At 45.5% G+C, this 18,159-nt stretch overlaps 1 protein-coding gene across 1 annotated transcript in view; it reads left to right on the top strand.

Moving 5' to 3' along the window:
* Positions 1-207: 207 nt before the first annotated feature.
* Positions 208-18,159, top strand: part of LOC147215319 (glutamate receptor ionotropic, NMDA 2C-like) — a 51,110-nt gene continuing 33,158 nt past the window's right edge. The window contains exons 1-5 of the mRNA XM_086139395.1: positions 208-583; positions 1,791-1,889; positions 16,243-16,308; positions 16,789-16,977; positions 17,639-17,979. Of these exons, the coding sequence (XP_085995521.1) occupies positions 224-583; positions 1,791-1,889; positions 16,243-16,308; positions 16,789-16,977; positions 17,639-17,979 (1,055 nt within the window). The 5' untranslated portion in view covers positions 208-223. The remainder of the gene's footprint in view (positions 584-1,790; positions 1,890-16,242; positions 16,309-16,788; positions 16,978-17,638; positions 17,980-18,159) is intronic.

The raw sequence follows: 18,159 nt of genomic DNA on the forward strand, positions 1-18,159 counted from the left end.
ATGAGTCTAAATGCAGGGCTAATACTATCATAGAAAGGGTCACAGAGGGCGAGAGAGAGACAGAACACACTGGTGAAATAAGAGAGAGATATGTACTGATGGATTCTGGGTATTATATCAAGAACATGTTAAAGTAAAGCAGCTTGCGTGTTTGACGGTTGCTCTCTTTCTTTCTCTTCTCCCGCCTTTTCTTCCCCTCCTTTCCAGGCAGTAGGCTGCCAACATGGCCGTTCCCAGGGGACACCCTCCTCCCTCTCCTTGGCCACCTCTCTTCCTCCTCCTCCTCCTCTTCCTCCTCCTCCTGGTCTCGTGCCCGCTCCCCGTGCGCGCCCGGCCGCTCCTCCTCCACTCCTCCATCAACGTGGCCGTGGTGTTCAGCGGCTCCAGCTACCAGAATGAGGTCAGAGGTCGCCTGAGCGGGGAGAACTTTGTCGACCTGCCCGTGGTGGTGAGCCCCGTGACCGTGCTGGTCAATGACACCAACCCCCGGGACCTGCTGACACGCCTGTGCGATACCATGGCAACGGAGAGGCTGCACGGCGTGGTGTTTGAGGATGATGTGGGCTCCGGTGCTGACGCGCAGGTAAAAGAGATTTATGCGTATCCTGGCAAAGCTGCCTCTCCCGAGATGCAGTTTTCAGTCACCCGCGCAAGACAACATTCGTATGTAAAAAGCGACTGCGCTTTTAGTTTCCGTCAATAACAGCCAAAGAAGGTTTTGGTTTTGCTGAAATGACGGCCTTTGAATAGGAAAGTGGCAAGAAATCACAGTCTTAAAACACAGCAACATCAAGCACCTTATCATTCAAAAGGTGTTTCTGTTCAATAAATGTAAAGTGAATTTAATTTTTTTCCACCTGTGCCTCCCGTCTGCGGGTTGTTTAAGACGTCGGATGATGTGAAAGTTATTCTAACATGGTTTTTATTTATGGCATCTTTTTTTTTTTTTGGAAACAAACCCAAATAAAACTAGTGTCCCGTCCTCATAAAAGATTTCCAAAGGCAATCTAATTAAAAACTGAACGTTTTAATCTCAGGTGCAAACTTAACAGACTTCTCGGAGTGGAACGTCATTAAAATGCAAATTAATCGTTCTACATAGCTCACCTCAACAAAAAAATGCCTATTTAAATCGTTATATTCGCTCAGATAAGCAAGCCACATTTCCTCCATCTAACAATCAGGTCAAATTGGTGCATTTGACGATATTCGTATCTTTTATCCAACACCGTTTCATTTTTTCAGCAGATGATACCAATCTGGATTTGCTAGTACCATTAGTGATGGTTAATATTAGCAGTGGCTAACAAGTAATCTCGCCATGAAGCACCTATAAAACCAATTTACTTTTCCATATTTTTTCCATTTGGTCAACAAACACCATCATAGGAAGGAATCAGCAAGGTGATGGGTTTTCATGCACAGATGCATGAAATCAGTTGTGTCATGTGACTCTCATTGGGCTACAATAGATTCAAGCAAATTTAAAAATGTAGTATTTGTAAAATTATAAAAAAAATATGTAATTTTTTTAAAAAAAAATTTTTTTCAAGATTTTTTTTTTAAATATACATAAAAATCAATCCAACGAATCAGTGTATAATTGTAGTGATGTATTTAAGGTGATCATCAAACACATATTTCATTGGATAATATTGCTCGGCTAAAGATGCTGCCGTTGTAAAGTGCAGGAGAATATCATTTAAGGGTTACTATGATGATTTTGAAAAGTATAAACGTTCCGCCTCTTGCTTTTGCCAGCTTTAACCGCCCGACTTTTCGGTCTTCAGGTGGCCGAGGTGGCGCAAATTCTGGACTTCCTCTCCACGCAGACGGCCCTGCCCATCGTGGGCATCAGCGGCGGCTCCGCGGTCGTCATTCCATACAAGGTAACCGCAATTTTTTAGCGCCGATGCTAGCTTTCAGCACTTGTTGTGCAGCGGGGGCGCGGTTTTCAAAAAAAAAAAAACGCGCTGCGATTCCAAAACAAATCTGCCGTTTGAGATGGGAGGGAGGAAAATTTGAGGAAAAAACGTCAGAAAACTATCTGCAAAGCAAACCTTGTCGGCGGCTCCACCTGCTCTTCACCCCCCCGCCCCCTGTCTCAGTCTTCCACGCAGGCATCATTCAGCTTAAAATGTCTTAACTAGGTCAGAACGTTGAAACCTACTTTGCCAGCCGACTCCCTCCGTGCAAATATTTGGATATGAGCAGCGGCCCGCGTGGAAGTTATCGGCGGCAGCTGCGACCTTTGACCCCCGTTAATCTGCTCTAACCCCGGCCGCGTCGGCTGCGGGTGAGTCGGAGCGGCGGGCGAGAAATCTTGGCGAGATGAGACGAGCGCTACGGGCAATCTGTGCCTCCATCAATCATCCCCCCCCCACCCCAAAACCCTGGAAGAACAGCAGGTTCTTCCTGTTATGATTTAACATGTTCCTCCTTGATGAATGGAGATGGAGGGCGGCGAGCCGTGGCGTTGGGATTGTAAAGCGGGAGATTGATGCCACCCGGCAAGTTTTTCTCTTCTTCTTCCTCTCCGCTTTTCTTACTTTTTAAGTAAAAAGCCTCCGTCCTCTCTCCTTCCCCGCCCGCCGAACGCTCACCCGATACCCCTCCCTTCCTTTAATTGCCATCATCAACACCTTGTATTTTTAGAATCGGCTCTCACACGTAGACACACACATGCAAATGAACACCTTCGCATGTGATTGGGCTCGCACACACACACACACACACACACACACATACGCGCACACAGACGAAGCCGAACGGGTGCATTTCCCACACCTATCCAGCACGATAGGCATGCAGACAGAGTTGAGAAGAGTGCGTGGCTGGATTTCAACGTCAGGAAATATATTTAGATCCTTTTCCGCCGCTCTGGGTGGGAAATGAAGATCCTGCATTCAAAACCCCCATCTGTACGCAGAACATGCACACTCACCGGAGGGCGGAGGGGTGGAAAGTGGCGGGGCGGGAGGTGGTAGGGGTGCTGCGACAAGGTTGCGCTTTGCTTGTGGGCACATCTGGAGTTCCCACAGCTGGATGGGATGAGGTGCGACGGCTCTTCCTGGACTCCTCCCGTTGGAGCGTAATTCTAAATCATGCTGGTCTAAGCTGAAGCCTGTAAAGAGGAGACTGAGGTTGTCGTAAGAAATAAAACAGATAAGCGACTATTCTTTTGAGCTCTGCAGAGGGGGAGACTCAGCGCGCTCTTTGGAGGCAAGATCCAGACGATCCCACAGAGTTCCTCCTCGCTCGGATTTTTATCGTTCGAATGTGTTTATTTACATAACAACGTCCATTGGATAGTATAGTTCATGCATTTGCTATGTTGTCCAGGATGACATACAGGGGTGGGCAGGTTTCTGTCCGGAAGTGTTTATGCCCATTAGAATTTACGTTCAAGGGGGGTAAGTTCTTATCTAAAGATGTTTATGACCATTGGAATCTAAGGTCATTTTAAGGTCACAGGTCATTTGTGCTCAGGCGTGTCTGGCTAACTTCATGTGAGTAATCGAAATAACATAGGTATAAATATAGAGAGAAAACTCTCAACACCTCCGGCTGTGTTTTTCCCACCAGATGTGTGTGCGGGGGAGAGAAGGGGAAGGGGGTTGCATTTTCTTTGCCACCAAAGTTGTCTTTCAGTCACAAATTAAAGTGGGGGAGCCTATCCCCGCTGCCGTTTGGTGGGAGGTGGGGCTCAACCTGAACCGTTCACCCTCTCGTTCACATCATATAGATCCAAACAACCGTTTATTCTGTCATTCACATCATTAGTTAGACAAATAACCTCTCACTCATTCATTCACTCACTCTCTCATTCCCTGTCATGCATAGACATACAACCGTTCATTCTGTCATTCACGTGCCATATTGAGACATGCAACCTTTCACTCCCTCATAGATTAATCTGTCCGTACTGTCGGTCACCTTCTCGTTCACTTGGCATTTAGGCGCTTGCAACCGTTCATTCGCTTATTCATAAGTCCTATAGATCCATAAGACCAGTCATTCTGTCATTCACATCATATTGAGACATATAACATATAACTTATTCATTCACACATCATAAGCTAACATACATCATTCACCCTCATATTTACAACCATTCATAAGAATTGTATTTGTACTATCATTTCCCTGCTCATTCACTCGGCAATTGGAAGCATACAACCGCTCACACATCATATCTAAATGTACATTATTCACCCTCTCATTCTCGTCATCTAGAGACATATAACCATTCATTATGCCATTCATATGTCATATATGTACTATCATTCACCCTCACATTCACACGGAGAAGCATACAATACATATTGAGACATAGGACACATAACTCATTCATTCACAAATCATATCTAGATATACGTCATTCACATATCTATTGAGTCATGCAACCATTCACTCTCATGTTCATAAGTCATATGGATCCATACATTATGGACCTGTCCAGAAACTGGGCTTCAGCTCCTTCTTCAGACGTGAAGAAGCCTCTCTGACGAGGGGTGAAATGTCTTCAAGTGAAGAAATTCAAGTCCAGTCGCCACGACGATTGACCATGACCTGCAACATACAACCATTCATTCTGTCATTCACATGTAGAGAGAAATTAAAAAACATGTTGTATCTAATTTAGATGCCGCATAAATCCAACAGGAATCGTTGCAGACAGGGGGAGAACATGCGACCTCCACACCGAAACGCACCCCGGCTCAGAATCGAACCGGTAACCCCTCGCAACCGCGCCGTCTCCGCGATCGTCTCCGCTTAAAGGCGCTCATTGAGGGCCGAGCGAAATTTTGGGCGCCTTCATTTCGGGCTGTTTCGAATGGAAGAGTCTCCGTGGTGAAACAAATGTCGTGTTAATCACAAGCCGGGTATTAAACCGTCGGAGTCGCGGCTGTTGGAGGGTGATTGATTCGCTGTATATTGATGGCGGGGCGGAAAAGGCAGACGGAGGCAGGGGAGGGGACGGAGAGGGGAGAAAGATGCTTTGATGGAAGTTGTCTGACAGCGGCCCGAAGGCAGTGTTTTACTGTCTCGCAGATAAGACGTCTCCCCTCCGTCTACTTCCTCCGGAGCGAAATTGACATTTCTCGCTCTGCTTTTTCGTCTTCTCCCCCCCCCTCCCGCCCTCGCGCTCATCCGCTACCATCCGCCCATAGTCCACTTTCATTCCTTCTCCTCCGTCACCTTCGCTCCATGGCACCTTTTTAAATACGAAATTTCTTCCCAGTTCTTTTGTGCGCCGGCGGAATCCATTAAGGATGTGGCTGGAAGCGAGAGGCCCCGCGCTCTCGTCTGCTCCGTCTTGAGCTCCAGGACCTCATTAAACTGTTAATTAGACCCTTCAGGAGTCTCGCCCCCCCCGGTGCTTATCATTCACCCCAACCTCCGATCTATTCACTTCACCTTTCCCCCGTTTTTTTTTTTCATTTTATCGCATCACCTTCCCGCCTCCCCTCGCCTGAACCCTGCTGCGCCTTCAAATGGTAAAAAAAAAAAAAAAAAAAAAAAAAAAATCATATTTACCCCAGAACGGTTTCTATGATGTACCAGTGCAAAGTATTTGAGAAATGGAAAATATTTTGGGGCAAAAATTTTCAGACCTTTGTTAGATTTTGTTTGAATTTTTTAAAAAAAAATTTTCTTATTGTATTTGTCTGAGGCTGCTCTGATTCTTGGCTCGACAAAAAGAAAAAAAATCATATTTCCCCCAGAAGGGTTTCTCTGATGTACCAGTGTAAAATGTTTGAGCTCCCTGAAAAATATTTTGGGGCAAAAATTTTCAGACATTTGTTACATTTTTTTTCTTTCTTTTTTTTGTATTTGTCTGAGGCTACTCTGCGCCTTGGCTCGACAAAAAAAAAAAAAAAAAAAAAAAAAAAAATCATATTTACTCCAGAGGTGTTCAGAAGGGTTTCTCTGATGTACCAGTGTAAAGTATTTGAGCTCCCTGAAAAATATTTTGGGGCAAAAATTTTCAGACCTTTGTTAGATTTTGTTTGATTTTTTTTTTCTTTCTTTTTACATTTGTCCGAGGCCACTCTGCTTCTTTGCTTGTCAAAAAAAAAAACAAGCATATTTACCTCTGAACTGTTTCTCTGATGTACCAGTCAGCGATGCTGCTTTCTCGGTGCAAAGTATTTTAACTCCTCGAAAAATAGTTAGAGGCAAAACATTTTCAGACCTTTGTTTGATTAGTTTTTTTTTTTTGGATTTATCATGGGGCCATCGGCTTCTTGGCACGACAAAATTTTTTTTTTCTTTTACCCCAGTCACCCGCTTTCACGGGGCAAGTATTTGAACTCCCTAAAAAACGTTTATGGCAAAAAATTTTTGGACTTTTGATTTTTTTTTTCTTCACCTTATTTTTGCATTTGTTTTGGGACACCCTACTTCTTGGCTCGACAAAAAAAAAAAAAAAAAAAGGCATCGACTTAACCCAGACGTATTTCTCCAACGCACAAGTCACAGGCGCCGCTTTCACGGTTCAAAGTATCTGAACTCCTTAAAAAATATTTTGGGGGCAAAAAAAGTGCAGTTTCAGACCCTTTTATTTTTTTATTTTTTATGTTTTTTGCATTTGTCCGGCGCCCTCTGGTTTCTCGGCTTGCCAAAAAAACATGTACCCGGGACCCGATCCCCGTTTGTTCGGTGGGCCAAAGCTTCTTACTGACAGCTCTCCATCCTCAGGGGTCGGTTACTAAAAATCCACCGTTCTTAGGTCGGCCTGTCGACGCCTTCATCCTCTGCTCTCTTGTTTGTACACTTTGTTATTGTCGAGTAGGAAAAAAAAAAAAGCTTTCAGAGGTGTTCGGCACAATGGGACAGGTGGATCGGACGAAGAGAGACATACGTGAGAGCGGCTGAGTCTCTCCGGGGAATAAAAGAGGCTCAATAGTGCTTGATTATCAATAGCCCGATGATGATGAATATCTTTGATGGCGTGTTTAAAAAGAGCGCGTCAGCCTCGGGGGGGGAGGAGGGGGAGCGCTGGCTGCCTATTTATGGTTTCTCGTCTCTCAGTGGTCTCTCCGTGGCAAACAACAAAGAAGAAGGGAATAAGACGGAGATAAAAAGACTGAGGGGAGGAGAGGAAGCGTCTCCCTTTGTCAGACGCCGCGTATATCAAGGGGAGGAAATGAGAGAGTGCGAGGAACAGCTGAGAAAAAAGGGCATGCAGACCGTTCAATAGGGCCTGCAGAGGGAAGAGAGACATATTGCAACGAGCCTCTCTGAGGAGATCAGAAATAGAGGTTGAGCGAGCGCGCGCGTGTGTGTGTGTGTGTGTTTGTTTTCGTTTTTTCCGCTCGCTCCAAGTCATCGAGGTGTGCTGGATGATCATTAGCGGATACGGTATCCAGATGTTGAGTCACGGGGCGGGAGTGGATGATAGGGAGGCTTTTTTTTTTTTTTTTTTTTTTTTTTTTTTTAAAGTTAAATCAGTTAAATCTCCACTTTATTAACACACATTATTTTCTCGCACCTCGTCTGCCCTTTATCGCTTCGGCAGAAAAAAAAATTCTATTCAGCTCCTCACCGCGGCCCCTCTGAAATGCACGCGGGGTCAATGCGCTTGCATAAAATGTTTCTTTGCGGACCTAATTTTAGGGCCCTGTTCCTGTCAGCCTCCTCTTCCCGCAGCCCATCGTCAACCGTTGACATTTTCTCGCCGCCCTGCATCTGAATGAGATGCAACAGGCTGGCAAATAATACCGATTGTAAAGTGTTTGGTATCGCCGGATCGCTCGAAAGAGCTTCTCGGGCTGCTGCGCGCCGGTGATGAAAATAGATTTCACCCCCCCGACAGGATTTTTTCCTGAAACTCAACTGCTTATATTCATATATACCATAAATTCTACAGAGCGGACTTTTATATAGGATGAACCTACTCATTTTTGAAAGAAAAATTGTACGTAAGTAAGCCGCACTTGACTGTAAGCCGCAGGCGTCCCTTTTTGAAACGAGATATTAACGTAGCAAGATGTTACTGGAAAGACTTTTCTTTGAAAACTTTTGATTAAATAAATGACGGTAACATCTACAACTACCGGTACAGAACGCCGATGCTTTTTTTCCAGAACAGATGTCGAATTTACGTGCAGCGGCTCTATTTCCATCTTTGACAGCCAGAATGATCGCTTTCAGCTTGAAAATGCATTTCTGTGTCTCTTTTCATGATGGTGGTGTTTACAATAAGCACCAAATGGCTGATCTGGAGAATCATCATAAATGCGAGTGGCTTTGCCAAAACAGTTTCATTTGTCCACTGTGACGGTCTTGGCGGAAGGAAGCTCACATGGCTTCTTCGCTCATATGGCTTCTCTTACCGCTGCTATGCCGACGACACACAGCTGATCCAGTCCTTCCCTCCGTCGGACACACAGGTGGAAAGCCGAATTACAGCTCGCCCGCCCGACATCTCAGATTGGACGGCAACTAACCACCTGAAGCTCGACCTAGACAAGACTGAGCTGCTCTTTCTCCCGGGGAAAGGTTGTCTGCATAGAGACCTGGCCATCACCATCGACAACAGCGTAGTAAGGCTGACCACAACTGCGAGAAACCTGGGTGTGGTCCTAGACAACCACCTGTCGCACATTCCTGCAGATTCCTCCTCTACAGCATCAGGAAGATTTGCAGATTCCTCACGGAGGATACGCCGCAGATACTCATCCAGGCTCTAGTCATCTCTCCCCTCGACTACTGTAACTCCCTCCTTGCCGCTGCCCCAGCGGTGACCATCAGGGCTCTGGAGCTTATTCAGAAAGCGGCAGCCCGCCTGGTGTTCAACCGTCCTAAATTCTCCCACACAACTTCCCTTCTTACGTCCCTACACCGGCTCCCGGTAGCCGCTCGTATCAAGTTGAAGTCCCTGGTGCTCGCCTACCGGGCGGTGAATGGGACAGTCCCGTCTTATCTCCAGGAAATGGTCAAGCCACATGTACCTGCGATCCGCCACCTCTCGGCGACCGTCCACCCCATCACCCAGAGCCCCCGGCTGCCGATCGAACCGGTCTCGGCTCTTCTCGGTCTCATTGGTGGAACGAACTCCCGAAAAAGGTCAGAACAGCGGGTTCGCTGCCCATCTTTCACCGTGAGCTGAAAACATACCTCCTCACCAAGCACTACCCTACTAATCCTACTTAGCCCCCAACCCCCCCCGCCCCCACGAAAAAAAAAAAACAAAGAAATGAATTTATGTATGTATATGGTTCTGAGATTTGAGTGGTGACTTCTGACTTCCGACTACTGGTACTTTGGATCTTCGGTGACTGAATTGCACTTTTTGTAAGTCGCTTTGGATATAAAGCGTCTGCCAAATAACTGTAATGTAATGTCATGTAATGAAGCTACTGTAATTACCCTATAAAAACTCATAAATTAGCTGCATCGTTGTAAAAGCCGCAGTTCTCAAACGGTGTGAGAGAAGTAGTGGCTTATATGCCGGAATTTACAGTAAGCCCAAAAAGGCTTGGGGTCAGTGTTCCTGCACCGTAAAGCACCACCGAATACATGTGTGCGGGTCTGGGCTTGCTCTGCCAATGGGGTTGACGCTAGGCGGGAACAAAGGTACAACTTTTGGGGATTTACCTGGATTAGAATCTGAAGAGGTGAAGCCAAACTTCTCCGAATGTGAAACCTGTTGGATCACATGGACTGAGTCTCAGGTGGAAGTTACCGGTGTTTGGTTTCTAGTGGTGGATCCTTACAGGTTGTTTGGAGGGTGCAGATGGGTCTGGTCTGTTTAGGGTCAGTTTATCGGTCTTGTATTGATCCCGGCACGGCATCGTATGTGGGCGAAAGGATGTGCGTAAGGCCGCCTTCTCTGTTTTGACAAAGATACCTCCTTTGACTCCTGTCTCGAACCATCTGCTCTCTCAGGCCAGAATGCAGAAATTGCTGTCTTCAGATGATTGTCCCTTATCCTTCAGGTGTAGATGGATCGCAGAGTCCTGAAGCGGTGGCTCTCCCGTGTCGAGCCATCCGTTTGTTTAGTCTAACCGATGACGGCGTCATTACAAAATGTATAAGTAATGGGCGGTGAAATGCAGTTTATCATCCAACCAGAAGTGGAAAAAAGCCGCATGTGCAGATATGATAAATAAATTAGCTATATGAATATGGTTTATTATGTCAATAACTTACAAGTGATTTGCTGATAGGGTGCTATGAACATATTTGCGTAAAATGCAGTCCTATAGACAGGAAGTACAGATGTAATTCACAAGTAGAAATACAGATGATATATAGATGGAAAGAGGAATCAGGCCCAAAGGAAGCCTGGTTAGTCACTGGGGGACCCTGAATATACCACAAATGTACAAATGCCCGCAGGACCCTGGCGGAACCCACTCCATCAGCCCGTTATTTGCAAAACCAACATTGGACTCCCAAGACAAAGAGGATACAAAGGATTTACAACCATCATCTTTGTGTTTAGTGGATTATAACAGGTCTCATTGTGAGGCTTAATGTCCAACGTGCGTCTGACGTAGTTTGCACATCTGCATCAGTCCGGGGACAAACGCCGCTCAACGCGCCCCCAAAATGTAACCGTGACCGTGATTGCGAATGATTCATTGAGCGCACGGTGAATTTTGACCGCTCACAAACCAGTCATTTCACTAACCGCTATCCCAAATATCCTGTAACGACCGACCGCCGCGTTAATCGATGATTAAGACCCGCGTAAACCAGGGCGGCGGGTTTTTATGTGCATGAGGGAAAAGAAGACAAAAACTGACCAAAATTGGTAGTTTTAAAGTGCGCGCGTGATGGATATTTCAGGCGAAGAAAGCGTCAAGCCCGTGCGTTTTGGCGCGAAGCGTCATTTATTACAATTTGAAGCTGTCAGTAGAAGATTGTATTTTACAGTTTCGGTCCGCGCCGCAGTCTAAGGTCACTCCGGTGATGATATTGGAGGCAAAGTGATGCAACGAACCGCCGGACCACACAACACTCTTTCTCTTTTGGGCGGTTCTGTGGCCAGTCTGACCTGCTTTCTCCATTTGTCCTTGTGTGCTTCTCTTGGCCTCGTGATCCAGAAAACCAAAAACTCCACAAGGAGGCCACAGCAGGCCTACAGCTGCGCTTTTTTTTTTTTCCCCCCCTCAAAAGGAAGCATCTTTTTTATCACTGGGAATCTCAGTTAATAGCCAGGCCCGCTTCTGAAAACTTCACAGCCTGGCCCGATAATTTCAGCGCGGCAGGCGGTCGGAGGAGGCGGCTCCGAGGCCGTGGCGCCGAGGGGACGGGATTTTGGCCCCGGTTTTTGGAAAACGTGGCCGATCGAGATTGATTCGAAGTTCACGGGGTGAGCTGGGAATGATTCCTCTGCTCTACCCAAAATGATTTCTTCACATCGCCGTAATGAATTCATGTTTCTTTTCATCCACGCAATCATCCCGCCAGCTTGTGAAAATCCCACATGCGCCGTGTTTACACTTGGTCTTCGGAGAGGGAGATTTTTTAATTTATTTATCTATTTATTTATTTCCGGAACCGACTGTTCTCATTATGCAGCTATTTTTGGCCTTACCTTTTACCTTAAAATAACTTCTTCAGAATTATTCTGATAGGCTCTGATTTGTACCGGGGAGAGCGTCGTCGCATTCAAAGCCTGCACATCGAACAACGGTTGATTTTGATTTACCCCCAAAAACACATGCGTTTTTAAAATTTAAAAATAAAAATATTTATGGATTTAATTTATTTAGATTTTTATTTAAAACATGCTCAATTCTTAATAATAAAAAAAAAAATCACATTTCATTTGTGTCTCATATACATTCATTCTCTTTCCATGCAATATTTTCTTTACATTGGAGTATTTATTTATTATTATTCATTTTTGTCCCTTGACATCCATCTGCTCTTTATCCTTGTGTTTTGTATATTCCTCCAGTTTTTACTTTGCTTAAATTTATCCATAATTTAACCCTCCTGAAACTGAAACGCACATCCTTTTCACAGATATTTCCGCACTTCTGCATTTTTAAATTTAGTTCCTCTCTAAAATTCTATTGTCCTTCTCTCGCTGCAAGCTACTTATTTCATTTGGAAATAAGTGTTTTTTTTACTTTGTATATTATTTGTGCTATTTTGAACTTCAACCAGATCCTGAAATTCTAAAGTTTCTGTTTTTAAGAAGAAGGATTTTGTATTTAACCGAATTTTAACCTAATTTTATGTAACCTAATTCTATCGCTTATTTAAAATGGCCAATGTGATTCCCAATCAGGCTGAAATATTATGTATCAAATACTGTTATCCAAAAAAATCTGGCGGCACATTGGTAGGCTGGTTAGGGCTTGGTTAGCAGGTTAAGCTCAACTTAACTTGGGGAGATTCAATTGTTACCGCAGCATGACCAATAGTGCAAATAGTGATAATTAAAAAAAAGAAAAAGTGTATATGCATGTATATAAAAAAAACAACAATATTACAGTATTATAACAACAATAAAGCAGCAGAAAAAAAGCAAAATATAAAATATGAGTGAAACAAAGAGAAATGCCTTGTGATTGGAGGAGGTGCAAAATAGGGATGGAGGTATTTGGGCAGTGCAAAAAAGGAAAGAGCAGTTTGAGGTGCTTGTGAGCAGCTTGCACATGCAGCTGTACATGCAGAAAAAGTTTATGCGCTTGTGGCGTTGAACATTCTCACAGCCGATGGGATGGCGGACCTGAGGTGGCGTTCGTTCTCGCGGCGAGGATGCAGAAGTCTTAGAGCTCCTTCGAGTCCCCGTACCGCCATGCAGAGGGTGAGGGGGTAAACAAATAAATGAATGTAGGTAGATCTCCCTCCCTGAGACAAACAAAACAAGGCTAATTGTGAAGAGTCTTGTCAGAGACTCGGACCCTGATGCAGAAATGCCTTGATGCATGCAAAACCACCGGTTTGCGTCTGTTCACGGCGTGGGAACCGACCAAGAAGCTACTTCCACAGCGCCACGATGAACGGAGTATTTCTCATCACCTTTAGCGGAGGTTCATAAACACAGCACGCCATAGCGTTGTTGACTTTGCAACCCTTTTCTAAAGTTATTTCTGGGGTTAGAAGCGGGATTGTGAGAAAATGACGGGATGCAAAGGTCAGAGGCGGCAAAGCTGCAGTCCAGAGCTCTCGGGCTCTTGTTGAACGTCCTCTCAGCAAAACGCCAGGCGGCGTTTTACATCCGATCGAAAACGTCTTGTCTGTTCGGTGACGCTTGATTGACATCCAGTGCGGCTGTTTTTTTTTTTTTTTTTTTTTTTTTGCTGTTGTTATACAAACTATTCAACATTAACATGCGTGAAGATTACCGCGACTGAGAAAACATTCAATTCTGCTCGAATGCTATTGAAGTTGTAATTGCAGCACATGTTTGACATTTGTGAGTCTGCATGTGTGTGTGTGTATGTGTGTGTGTGTGTGTGTGTGTGCGGGCGCGCAACCTGCTTCCTGTTTGAGCGGCACCGGTCTCTCCACAGAGAGAGGTAGCGCTCTGAGTTTCTCTGCCCCGTGGGAGGTGTGTGTGTGTGTGTGTGTGAGCAACCAGCATGTCCGCTGTCCTCCTGTCACATTACCATACGTTCCTGCAGGAGCACTGCTAATTATGTCTGTGTGTGTGACAGTCGCATTGCCGGGGAGAACAAGATAGCTGGGAAGTTGAGGACAAGAGCAGGGGAGGGTGAAGTTGTCTTCTCATCTGAGCCTTGGTGTGTGTCTGCATGTGTGTGAGAGAGAGACTGAAGACGCGGTGGAGAAAAGACAGGAGGTTTTGACTGATTACGCCGCGGTTAAAACAGTCTTCGACACCGGCGTTAATAATTTACCAGGCTGCTAATTGGTTAGTGATGAAAGCTAACCGGCGCCGAGGTCGGGGGGTCAGCGCGCACGCTGTCGGTTCTGCGGGACGGACGACTTCTTCTGTAGATGCTCCTCACCTCTAGTCCTTCACGTCCGCCGAAGTGGGACGCGATAGTAAACCAGGGCTGCCATTCCAGCGCCATTTCTTATTTATCAGTGACAGCCTGAAACGGTTGTGCGCGTGTGTGTGTGTGTGTGTGTGTGTCGGCGCTGCTATTTTTATAGCTATTCTGGTGCGTCGCCCAGTCATTGGTCTACTGGAGATTTGGCCTCTCGAGGTGAATCTTGCACAATCCTGGGCCGGAGATTAAAAAAAAAAACGCAGAATTGAATGACGGCGGGTCCTAGCTTTGACAGTCCCGAGGTATTCCTCGGGCTCGGAGCTCTCCTGGGGTTTCGGAAGAGAGAGTGAGGGAAGAGCAACGGGAAAGAGGGATGACACGTCGGGGGACGGGAACAGGCTGAAAGATCTGAGACTCGCTCCCCGGCGTCACTTGACAGTTTAAAGCTCTCCTCTCGCGCTGCCGCCACCCCCCTCCTTTCTCTCATATGTGACACTGATTTCAAGATGTCCCTCGGTTAGAGACCCTATTTCCCGTGTCCAAGCGGCGCAGTGGTGACGTCGTGCAGAAATACAGATGTTGGGGAAAAAAAAAGGCCGCGTTACTCCTGCGCGCGCCTCTCTTGCGCCAGCGCCCCTGTCCGTTGTCAAATCAAATGAAGGAAATTAAATTGTATTAAAGCCGCGCGTGTTCTTGCACCTGCTTACATCACGGGTCGACTCCGCGCCCCGCAGCACCGCTCTGCCCCTCAGATCTCCCAACTCTTTTTAAAGATTGCGCTTTCATTTAAAACGCTTCCGCATTGTGGGTTCGGGTCTGCGGGAATCGGCGACGACATTTTGGCGTCTGAATGCAGAATTTCTTCCCGTGCGTCGCCGGTCGAGTTCCAAAATGTTTCAACCGTGTGTCAAAAGAGCACGTCTGAGTTGTTTCGCATATTAGATAACCGGCGGCGTGTTTGGCGCTTCCGCCTCACTGCAAAAAGGTCCCTGCTTCTCCTGTTTCCTCGAGAAACATTCTTAAAGTTAACCGGAAACCCATAGTGCCCAAATATGTGAATGCTTCTAAGTCTCCATATGTGAAAGAGTGAATCAAATTCAGCTTAATTGTCAATTTCTCCACATGTACTAGACACACAGGGAAATCGAGAAGACGCTTCTCACTTTCCCGCGGTGAAGTCAGATTAACGAAGTACCAGAATGAGCAGTAAAGTGCACAGGAAACAAACTGTAAAATTTAAACGGTAGGGTATAAAGTGCATGTACATGCAATCTACCTTAAGGGAGGGGAAAGGAATTAGCAACGTAAAAAACCCCGAAATTTATAAATATATGTAATTTGACTATAGAGAGTAGCAGCAGAGTTATCTGTACAGTTCAGTGCAAGCAATAGCCGGCGAGAAATGAAGTGGATTTCAAGGTATAAAAAAAAAAAAAAAGATACTATATCGTATTTAATAGAGCAGCGGCATGATCGATTTTGCCATAACCGTGCAAAAATGGCAATTGTGCAGAATGCAAAATAGTGCACTACGGTTGCAGAATGGTTGTATGTCTACATAAACCGTTCGAAGGAGAGAGTAACCGGTTAAATGTTTATATATGCGTCTCTGTGATCGACAGGCGACCGCCTCAAGGTGAACCCGCCTCTCGACCGATGACAGCAGGGATTGACCTCCCGTGACCCTGAGTGCATAATTGGTGCAGATAATGAATGAATGAATATTAAATAACCTCAAAGAGGCGTTTGATGGATACAAGATGGAGACCTACTCCACCTGCAAATGTTTTGTTTTCAGTTTGAACGATGTTGGTGCAGTTTGGCGAAATAACACGTAATTGTGCTAAAGTACGGCAAAGTGTTCATGCGTCCTACATTTCGAACGCCAATTCATGACGGACAGCAACACTTAAAAGTTCTTGGGCTACATACAGCAAAGAATCTGTCACACAACGTCCAAGTCGTTTGGTTTTCATGCCCGTTTCAGCAAATCACTCTCTATATAATATACGAGAGCGACAGCACCATTCTGAAGTGGAACAAATGCATGCAAATGTATGGAAATAAAGATCATAGGGTACAAACAAGGAGAAAGAGGGAGTTGGCAAAAGCTCCCGGTGAGAAGGAACCCTGAAGCTTCTAGATGGAGAATCAAAAACCAACCCTCTCCAAAAATCAAACGGGGCATATTGGTGATGTTTTTCCACTGACAGAAAACCATAGCCGAGACGAGCTGTCTTGAAGCAAAACATCTGTTTCACCTCGTTTTTAAGTTAACGGAACCCTCGCTTAACTGAGAATCTTCTCCTCAAAGGCAGAGGGATCTTCGTTCCTTCAGATGGGAGCTTCTCTGGAGCAGCAGGTCCTCTGCATGTTCAAGGTACAGCAGTGCGTCAGTTGGAGTGTGTGTGTGTGTGTGTGCGTGTGTGTGTGGTGTAATTGCAAAAACTGTGACTGACAGAATAACCCCAGTCATGCGAGCTGATGTATTACATATACATTCAGGTCATCTGCGATATCAATTTCTGAAAACAATTTATTAATTTGGTCGCGGATTACGCCAAATGAATTGGTTAGTGATGGATTACGTGAAATTCATCAAGATTAGCGGATCCCCTGGGAGTAAGTGGGATAATCTAACATTGTGTACATCTCTGCAACTTCACCCAATTAATCTGGGAAATGAAATGATTAAATCCATCTTTTTAATCTGATCGACAAGTTCATGCGTTCTGAAAGATGGTGGAGATAAAAGATGGTTGTGATGTTAGCTACCATGCCGGTTAGCATTTCTTAGCTTCTAGAGGCTGATCTTCCCTTGTTTTCCGTTGCGTCGAATCTTCACGCCTCGGCGTTGCAGCTCATGGAGGAGTACGACTGGGGCGAGTTTGCGGTGATCACAAGTTTGCTGCCAGGACACGACACTTTTGTGGATATAGTGGAGTCCTACAAAGACACGTCCTACTTCAGGTGGAACCTTCAGGACGTTCTGTCGGTGGAAATGTCTGTCGGTGCCAGCGACGTGAAAATCAAGCGCGTCCTGCAGCAGGTAGGACGAGATACGGCGCTAATCTTGATAATGCTGCAGATTCTTTATTTTGACTCTTTGTTCAGGCGGAATAAAACGAACATTTCAAAAAGCCCTGACACAAAAAAAAACAAAAAAACATGTTTTTCATGCAGTCGTGCCAACACCCCCCCCCCCCCCCCCCCCCCCCCCCGATGTGTATCAGCATTCATTTCAGCGCTTGTGCGGAATATCCTGGGACCATTTTTTTCATACAAGACTACACTTGACGGACAACATCCCGTCACACAAGACGCTCCAAAAAACCCCCCTGCGTGCAAAGCAACGCAGAATGTCCTATATAGAATGATGCATCTTGCTTTATACCCAGCTTGGATTTGAAACAAACAGTTCGGCATAGCGTTTGTAAGACCACTTGAACATAAGAATTTAAAGCAGATCCGCATATTGCGGTTCTCTCATTGTCACAGATGTACCTCTGACATAACAATATTTAAGGTGGGCTGCAAAATATAGTTATAAATAATGCAAAATGCATGTAAATGCAGATTTTTGTGAAAATTTGCATACAACGTTTCTTTGCGCAAACATTATCCCTATGTGATTTCCAACTTCTTCCCATCGCATATTCTGCAGCACGCTGTGTAAAATTAGCATTGACTGAGTTCTGTGTCGGCTGCAGGTGGACTCCCAGGTCCTGCTGGCATATTGCTCCTTCGAGGAGGCGCAGTTCTTGTTTGCGCAGGCGGCCGAGGTGGGTCTGGTGGGACCGGGCTACATCTGGATCCTCCCCAGCCTCGCCGTAGGCAACCCCGACAACCCCCCGCCGGCCGGCTTCCCCGTCGGTGTGATCGGCGTGATTACAGAGCAGTGGAGGAAAAGCTTGCGTCAGAGGGTGAGGGAGGGAGTCGCCATCGTCGCCAAAGGGGCTGAGAGCTTTAAGAAGCGGCACGCTTTTATTCCCGAGGGTCATGGTGACTGCAACAAGCCGGCAACACACTCCGACAACAACACTCTGTTCAGGTGAGGCGTATCTTCATTTGGTTTAGAGAAAAAAATAAAATAAATGAAAAAGTAGCAAGAACTCTGAAAGGGACAAAGTTGCTGGTCTGCATAAAAATGTGCAGCGATTGCTGTCAAAATACTTAATAATCCCACATGAATAAAATGAAAGAAAACAAAATAAAATAAAATAAGATAAAA

Source organism: Fistularia commersonii, chromosome 32 (genome assembly GCF_037954325.1).
Source record: "Fistularia commersonii isolate RoL2024-O1a breed Wild chromosome 32, RoL_Fcom_v1.0, whole genome shotgun sequence".
Lineage (NCBI taxonomy): Eukaryota > Metazoa > Chordata > Actinopteri > Syngnathiformes > Fistulariidae > Fistularia > Fistularia commersonii.